The sequence below is a fragment of the Tuber melanosporum genome (assembly GCF_000151645.1).
Source record: "Tuber melanosporum whole genome shotgun sequence assembly, scaffold_77, strain Mel28".
Lineage (NCBI taxonomy): Eukaryota > Fungi > Ascomycota > Pezizomycetes > Pezizales > Tuberaceae > Tuber > Tuber melanosporum.
This window is the reverse complement of record NW_003299125.1, coordinates 353228-362396: the sequence shown is the minus strand read 5'-3', so window position 1 is coordinate 362396 and position 9169 is coordinate 353228. Positions and strand designations below refer to the sequence as shown.

The 9169-nt window shown below is 44.4% G+C and overlaps 1 protein-coding gene across 1 annotated transcript; it reads right to left on the bottom strand.

The window, feature by feature from the left end:
* Nucleotides 1-5212: 5212 nt before the first annotated feature.
* GSTUM_00010933001 (uncharacterized protein) lies at nt 5213-6602 on the bottom strand (the record flags this gene model as incomplete). The annotated part of the gene is made up of 2 exons (XM_002841599.1): nt 5213-6412; nt 6477-6602. 2 exons carry the CDS (start codon nt 6600-6602, stop codon nt 5213-5215), a joined length of 1326 nt encoding a protein of 441 aa, XP_002841645.1.
* Nucleotides 6603-9169: the final 2567 nt, after the last annotated feature.

Below are 9169 nucleotides of genomic sequence, written 5' to 3'. Positions count from 1 at the left end.
GGAGTTGAACTGAACGAAGAGTCCTGTGGTTGTGTCCTTGTTCAAGCCACACGTGGCTGAACAGCCTCTCCTAATTAGGAAACCCTTCACCAAAACCTCCAGTTCTTTCATCCTGGTAATGGTCGCGTCAGTGACCGTTTACCGAACCAAGTCATCAAACTGCAGGTTCACTGCATTTCGACACCCATGACAGTGGTGAATCTGTAGGAAATTAAAGTTTCCTTGGGGTGCAATATATGACCAAATAGTTGTGGGGATAAGGTCAGGGTCGGCCTCAGTAGCAGGTGCAAGAGACAAGACTGCACAGGTTGTCTCAAGCAAGGAGGAGGGGTTGGAGTCGAAATGAACAGGAGACGACATCCGTGCAGGGGGGGGAAAAACTGTGAAAGAGGTGGCTGTCGAAGACACCATCCTCGCCCAAACTATACTCAGTGATTACCGAGACCAGGCCACAGATATCTTACACTGAAGTATCTTCTAAGTGAGAACAACGACTTCTAACCCACTGCCTGAAACAAAAAACACAAACAAGTAACAGTAGATGAAGTATTTATCGTGAGTGAAATAAGGTCAAGTATTAGTATGCTCACTTCCAACATGGAGTGCAAGAAGTAGGAAAAGTACTTAGAACAAAGTGTGAAGAACCTATCCTCTTCGGCTGCATCAGCCTCCTTATATAGTATTCTTCCCGCCCATAGTCATGTGACCTAAAGTGGTCACATGTGCGAAACCAAATCATAACAAACTAATCATGTGACCAAAATAGTCGCATGCTTAAAACTCATGACCTCATAGCGAGGTCATGTGCAAAAACTCATAAACCAATCATAACACAATAAACAAGTCATATGCGTGAAACCCATAACCTCATAAGTAGGTCATGTGTGAAACATAAATCATATGCGCAAGGCATACCCGCAAGGCACACTCACAAGGCATACTCATCAGGTGCACATCCCATGACTCATATTTGAGCTATGAGGGAAAGCATCACAAATCCCACACATAACAAATTATAAGACTCGAATGAGCCATATGTGTGAAACAATAACATACCTGTGACTCATAACCATATGTCACGTGAAAACCTTTTCCTCACCAAGCCACATTCGTGACACCTCTAGCCGAGCACATCTACCATAACTTGGCAACTAATATACATGGAATAACTTATTTCAATGCAAACTATGAATTTCACCCATAAACAGAATAGATGAACTATCACCATATGCAAAATCCAGAGCTACACTTTATACAAACTGGATAAAAATGATCTATGAGCAAGAAAGGCAGTCACTCCATCAGATACAACAAGCCATGGCAAAATTGAATGATGGGAAGGCCAAGAAACAACTAGACTTCAAAATCTGCAATAAAGTAAGATTAAACGTAAAGAACATTTGAAAACCTTAGAAGTCAAAGAAACTCAGTCCAAAATTATATAGACTGTGCGTGATAATGGAGAAATGAGAAAATTGTACCTACAAGCTCAACATTTCAGATCGATAGAACATACACCTAGTGTTCCATGTATCTCGTTTAGAACCTTACCGGGAGTCAGTATGTACGGAGCAACAATAACCTCTCATAGACCCCGAGGATATTGAGGGTGACATACAATCGGTAATAGAGAAAATTGCAAGAAGCGAGATATGCTCTAATGGAAAGAGAGTACACGGTCACTACCAGGAGGTACATGAACTATTGTACTTTTTCAAATGGCAAGGATATTCTGGAGACAGGAACAGCAGGAAACCGGCCACAGGCATGAATAATGCAAGGGAAATGATAGCAGAGTTCTATAGTAATATCCCAGAAATGCCATGGCAGGAAGACAATAGACAATAAAGGAAAGGTTTTCCTACCGTGGCCAAGTAAATGCAGAAGGATTTTCACCATACTCTCATCAGGTCCTACAGAAGCTAATGTTTGAGGTTTTAGTGATTTAATATTCTAATTTTAATTTTTAATTTTTAATTTATTTTATATATACCCAAAAGACATTGGAGAATAAGCCTTAAGAGGAGGGAGCTCATGTTAGGAATACAGGGATCCAATACCTAGAAGTCATCCTAAATGGAGTAACCTCACCCGGAATTGGAATCCCTGGTCTCCAACACTTACCTCCGGCCCCGGGATGTGGCCCGCAGGTCATCATATATATCAATCTCAGTTGAGTCCTGTGACTATTACACCCCAGAATGGAAGGCGTCAGAATAATACCATATTCGTTGCCACTGTCCATCTGACCAGATCCTGTTCACTTAATATATGGGAGGAGACCTTCGGCTAGGTCTGAGAAGTGGAATGGAGTAAATTTGTCAACTACTCAGAAGGTTACTAGGCTTTAAAGCTGCAATATCTTTCGCATGGGCCATATGTAATGGGACGTTTTGCACAAAGAAATGGTATCGAATTGTAAAGAATATCAGCGAGACTAATACATTCACATCTACCCTCTAATATTCTGAAGAGTCTAGAACTCTGTAAAACACTACCATAGAAGCCAATAGACTTCATGGAGGGTTACAATTACATTTCGGAACACGTTGTTGCTGCTGGAATAACACCCAATACTACAACACCAATTGAAACCCTGTTACTCAGAGCAACCAAAGGTTGTCAACTGTGGGATTGGTTATCAATCCGGTGGAATAGCTTCCTGCGAATCAGTAGGAAATTCTCCAAAATATATCTATTGATTGGGTAAGGAGTTATCAAGGTTTGAAGTCAGATAACCTAGAAAGGTTGCGATATTGACTATTTTCGCAGATATAACACACACATGAGACACATCATTTCATCAATGACAAAAACAATTAGGTCCAACTTAGTTCAACTTGAGAACTAGGTCATAAGTGTTAGGAATACCAGAACCCGATACCTAAGAACTACCCTAAGTAGGGTAACCCGACTCGGAATCGCAATCTCTGGTCTCCAACACCCCTTCCAGCTCCCTTACGAGGCCCGCGCATCATCATGTATGTTAATCTCAGTTGCGTCCTGTGACTATATTACTACAGAATTGAAGGTATTAGAATAACACCATATACGTCGTTGCCATATGTCCGACCAGATCCTGCCCACAGGATATATGAGAGGGGACCTTCGGCTAGGTATGGGAAGTCGAACGGAGTGATTCTATCAACTACTCAGAGAGTTATTTGGCTATAAAGACATGACACCTTTGGCATAGGCCGTAGGTAACGGGACCGTTTCGCACAAAGAGATGGTATCAAATGGTAAAGGATCTCTACTAGAGACCAATATATTTACATTCACCATAAGAGTCTAGAACTCCAAAAGGTACTACCAAAGAAGCCAACGAACTTCACGGAGTGTTGCAACTGGGTTTTGGAACACGTCGTAGCCATGGGGTGATTCTCAATACTACAATGATTACTGAAACCTACTACCCAGACAGCAACTAAGGGTTGCCAACCAAGGAATTAATTACCAATCTGGTGAAATAGCTTCATGCGAGTTAATAGGAAGTCATCCAGAGAAAATCTATGGGTTGGATATGGAGTTACAAAGGATCGGAGTCAGACGACCTACAATGGTTGTAATGATGACCACCTTTGCAGATATAGCCATAGATAAAACTGATCATTTGATCAATGGCGAAGACAATTGGGGCTAACTCAGTTCGACTTAAGAACTAGGCCATAAGTCTAAAGACTCTGCTAATCGGCATATTACTATTAGGGGCAGCATGTTTCCTAAGAAGAAATATCGTAATTACTGAAGAGGGTGTGATGGTTTTCAGTGTCCACAGGTGTTTGCACCTTGGGAGAAAACTCGACGTCGCGAATTACATGAATCATAAGCGAAAAGCCATAAATAAAAGATAACAAGAGAACTAAACTAACAACAAGAAGACTATTACAACAGGCTTGCTGAGAGGTACTGGAACTTATCGAATTTACCTCAAATGAAGAAAAAGGAATCCACAAGGCAAATGATGGTGACAAACTGATCAAGACAATATGTAAAGCCTTCAATGAAGTAAAAAGGAAAATGAAACTAATGGTATTGAGTTTATGCCAGTGGAAGGATAGAAACATGTGGTGCAAAGGAAAGCAATAGATTCCAGATGAAGAAATGATAAGGGCGAGTATAATAAGACAACATCACAATATTCGGACTGCAGGACTGGAAGGAATGATGTAACACAGGGAATTCACTACGAGGTCGTTCTATTATCCAGGATTGTATGAAGATATCAAAAGATATGTCAAGAATTGTGACAAATATCAAGAGACGAAAACGGCTAACCATGTACTGTACAAACAGCTGAAATCGAGCTAGGTTTTCGAACTACCTTATGAAACTGTTACTACATATTTCATCACTGATAGACCTCCATCGGAAGGATATGACAACATCTTGGTCATCATGGATCACCTGACCAAAATAAGTCACTTCGTTCAATTCAAAAAGAATTTGGATAAATCAGAATTTATCTGGACATTCTTCTGAGAGGTCTTCCGATTGCACCACCCTGCAAGGAATGTCATTACAGATTGAGGAATACTATTCACATCAGGGCTGTGGAAAAGGCTATGTAAACCATCTGCAAAGGTTTTTGAACCACATTACTAATCATTCTTCACCTTTAATCCTCTGAATTCCTCCTTCTTCAAATGGCAAAAGGATATCCTACCTGAATCCGAGGAAAAGGTCCTCAGGTTGAACCTGATTAAGCGCTTGGCCGTATTGGTGATATCCAATTCGCAAGGTTCCACACTAACATTATATCATTTTCACCTCTCCCTGCTGCCTTCACCTTTTTTCACCCTTTTACCATTTTCACCTTTCTTTCACCATTTTTTTCTCTTCCCCGATCCCCACTTGGGCAAACCCCAAATAGTTCTTAGCCAGTATTCAGTGGAGAAAATCAGAATGGAGCAATTATTGTCTCATGAATTTCTCCTCTTTCATGATATATTCCCTGCCCGCCCATAACCTATATTCTACTCGAGTACTCGTACTTCGACACCTTCCGGAGTCCCTTCTCGCCGGCTAACCCTATTAGGCAAGTACGCACACCTTGAACTGAACCCGAACATTTGAAACAGCCTCACCCGACCCCAATCGTTCTCCCGAACATAGGAAAAATAAAAACAACACGCAATTATGCACGTAGCGCAACATCCCGCATCCACATTTCCAACTCCGAAACCAAGCTAACAAGATCACTTTACCGGTACTACTCCTGCCCAGTCCTACAATTCCTCGTGCCCCCCTTCCCACTATACCACCCTCCCATTCTCAACCGTCTCTCTACATCCCGCCAGTATACCGCCCGTCCACCCTCCCCACCTTTCACATCCAAATCGCCCACTTTGGCGTCGATCTTGGCTTCCATGCCTCTTCCCCGACGCTTGCGCACCCACACTTTCAAGAATAGACTGCAGTCGCGGAGCGTCATCGCGGTCCAGATGTCGTCTTCATCTGAGACGGCCGGTTCATACTTCTCACCAGTGGCCAGGCAAGTTCTGCGGATCTCGTCTTCCGACGGGAGGACGTCTTTCTCGCCCATTAGGGCTAGTGTGGCGGACGTGAACACGCCGCGGGAGCCGAAGCGGGATTGTAACGCTGTGAGGAGGGGGATGATTGGGGATGTTCTGAAGAAGTTTGTCAATAGCGTGACGAGGGAGTTTTCTAGGCACTTTGCGAGTCTCTGGTTTAGGGTTGGTGGAGTTGGAGTGTCGCTGTCGCCCTCGTCGTCCGATGTGGGCGTGGGATCAGCTATCATGACTGAGTTCTCCATGTTAAGAATTGCGAAAGTGGCTTTCTCGATGCGTGTCGGGTCGCCGGAGGATAAATCTAGTGGACAAAAGTCCAGCGCTTCCTCTTCCAAATCGTGGCCCTCTTCCCCTGGTACGCACAATAAATCATTAGTCTGTCTCTTGGCAGACTGCATAAGTCTCACAGCGCACGTCCGACAGAGCAGCCAATTCGCCGGAGCATTTGGTGACTGCGCGAGCCATTTCGGCTTAAACTCAATCATAGCCATGTCCTTCCACTCATCGCTTCCCTCGTCCCGCCCGTCATCTATCTCCTCACCCTCCTGCATAGAATCCAGTTGCGTCTCCATCTCGTTGTACAGGTAGTTCCCGCAACTCATGTCCTCCACGATCAACCCCCACGACTCAGTATCGTCCAGCAATCGCCGTTGCTTCGGCGGCTTGATCGGACGGCCGGACCAGTCTGTTGCCTCCTCCCCGTCGCCCATGGCAAACATGCTGTTCAGGTCGGGGATTATGTTAATACCCAGTTTGACAATCTCGGTCTTTAAAAGGCAGTTATCCAGCAGTGGGCCCCAGCGGGAGTGCAGGTCCGCATATAATTGCTGAGTTGTGGGGGCACCAGGAAGGCGTTTTCGTAGACGGAGGAGATAGGGGCCCTATCCCATCCTCATCAGCTGCGTTTTCTGCAAGAGGAGGCGATTGCAGAAGGAATGTACGAACGAAGAACGGATCAGCTCCAATGTATCGGTAGAGCACGTTTGCGGCTCCCTCTCCAAAGTACTCCCACTCCTCGGCATCGTCAAGGACGTATCCCTCTAGCGGGGGCGGAATAAGCGAATGTTCCATGATGCTGGGCGTAAATTATCCTGAGTAGCAGGGAAAGCAGCACAGGGAGTGTAGTAAATAGAATGGGCCAAAATTCGTTGTATGAGGGAGCAGTGGAGGGTTGTGCTAGCGTCTGCAGTCTTGGCAGACCTTCCGAGGGGGGTTACTCCATGTATTTAAGGTAGATCACAATACGATATTGTATCGACGATGGTGGTGGCATAATATAATAATTGCTCTGTGGAAGCGACCAAGCCCGATTGATTTCCAACAGACCAGACCTGAGGAGCCACGCAGCACGCTGCCTTGGTGAGCTTTTTAAGATTGATACCGACTCATTCCCTCCCCACCCGGGCCACCACTACCCATCCGCCCACCTACCCATACAACATGTAATGACCAAACAGGGCGGGAGGATGAATGGAGGGATACCGGCAGAACAATAAATTTATAGGTCGTGTGCGGTGTTTGTCCAAGATGGACATGGGGGTAAACGGGGTGTGGTGATGAGGGTGTCGTGATGTAGTTGTGCAGCCAACATCCCATTCTTTCCTCCACTAGACTATACATTTTAATTCCTCCCCATCCACTGTAGTCTACCGAGAACTCTATCTCCACACAGACTTTGCACCCATTTGTTTTTACTAGCGCCAGCAGGGCAGGTACCCTACTCTAAAAGTGTGCTGCATGATACTGTACATTGTATTATCGTATCACACCTAAATAGCACAAATAAATGCCCTTTCTCAACTCGCCCGAAATACTGGCGTCGGTGCGATCAAAGGGTGTCAGAAACGACGACTCTCCCACCAGAAATCCTCAAATCCCTAGACATCATAGAAGAAAGAAAACAATGAAATTATCATAGCATTTCCCCACATAGCATCCATTGGCCTGCCATTAATAGGTTCTGCCATTTTGGGAGTAAGTTAGTCGAAAGAATTTTGTAAGCCGGTGCTCGTTATGCATCGAAAACTTTGCAGTATAGATACGGTACTCGAGTATGAGACTCGAAAAAACAAGATACTCGTACGGCACTCTAGTACAGTACCGGTAACGAAAACACATGGCCTAATACCTGTAACCCAACTTATCCCGGTCGGCCTCCCTCCCTTCCTTCCCACCTGCATAATTGACGTGCTTACAATTTCCATCCTCATCGACATCTAGTCTGCCCCAAACTTCCCCCTCATCCCTCAAGTAGCTACAGTACCGGTATTGCTCCACAGCCCACTTCGTCCAATATATTTCGAGGGGTAAGGTAACATCGCACACCACTCCCTCCTCCCTTGTAGCATCCACAAGTATGTTGCTATCATATATTGTGCAGAACAATACAATAAAAGATTCTCGCTAAAGCCGAAAAAAAAAAAATCCCTCCCAATTCCCTGATGTCCGGCATGCGTTTGCGCGACATTCCTGCAATAGAGTATAAAGCAAGGCCTGCGTCACTATCCATACTGACGGCTGACGGAAGTGCATGGAGGGTGGAGAGAATTATTCCAAGAACTGCAACCGCGGTTAGCTCTCCGATGGAGCCAGGAGAAAAAAATGGTCGATGGAAAAAGCAGAGGTGAACTTGCTTTACGATAGTACAAATTGTTCCGGATGTATAAATTGTCCTAAGCCAAACGCTTCGGGGAAGCATGCTTGGCATGAAAACTACCGTAGGTCCAATGCACACAGTTTTTTTGGATTTTAGGATTTGTTTATGATATCATATCAGTTTTTCGTTTACAACATATCATAGGAATTATAATGACATTAGAGGGTTTGCACAGTGGGACCTAGGTGCCAGTTAAATCTAGGAACATAGGTTATTTAATTTGTCTTGGTGACTTAGGTCTGCGTGGGGACCTGGCTGTGGTCCAAAAGATGGGTTTAGACACCTGGAGAATCTGGCAGGGTAACCAGTATGAAAAGATGGAAAAGAAAAAATGAAGCTAGACAGAAAAACTCCCGAAACGACAGAACAACCCCTGAAACGACCGATCATTATCAACAAAATGGATGAGAATCGACCTCCTATTGAAAGAGACCAAATCATCATACCGGATTCTCCTACTTCGGTCCTCCATGTACCAGAAACCCAACAACAAGCAGCAGCTACCGCTCTACCTGAACAGCCAAAAGGTAGTGGAAGACATAGAGCAAGCAGAGCTGGAAGGGCAGCAAAGTGGACAGGCTGGATGGATTCTGCACTTGTCTGCCAGGTTCTGACAACAGACCCAATTAACTGTGGGCATGGGAGGACGGTTGCAAAATGGACTAAGGTATTAGAGATACTTCAAAGGTTGCAGCCATAGCCAATTGTGCGCGGCTCAGAGTCTTGCCGACAAAGGGTTAAAAAGCTTGTTGAAATATATAAGGTTAGTAAGTTCTGTATATTAAAATAATAAAAAGATTATATATATGGAATACTAATATATCTATAATAGAAAAATAATATTTGGTCTCTCCGAAAGAGTGGGACCAATGAAGAGTTTGGAGAGTTTGAACAGAATATGGTTGAACTCGCCACCAGGTGGGACCAAAGCAGTATTGATCCAGCTACATGAAGGGTAGTACAGTAAAAGGCAGCCCAACTA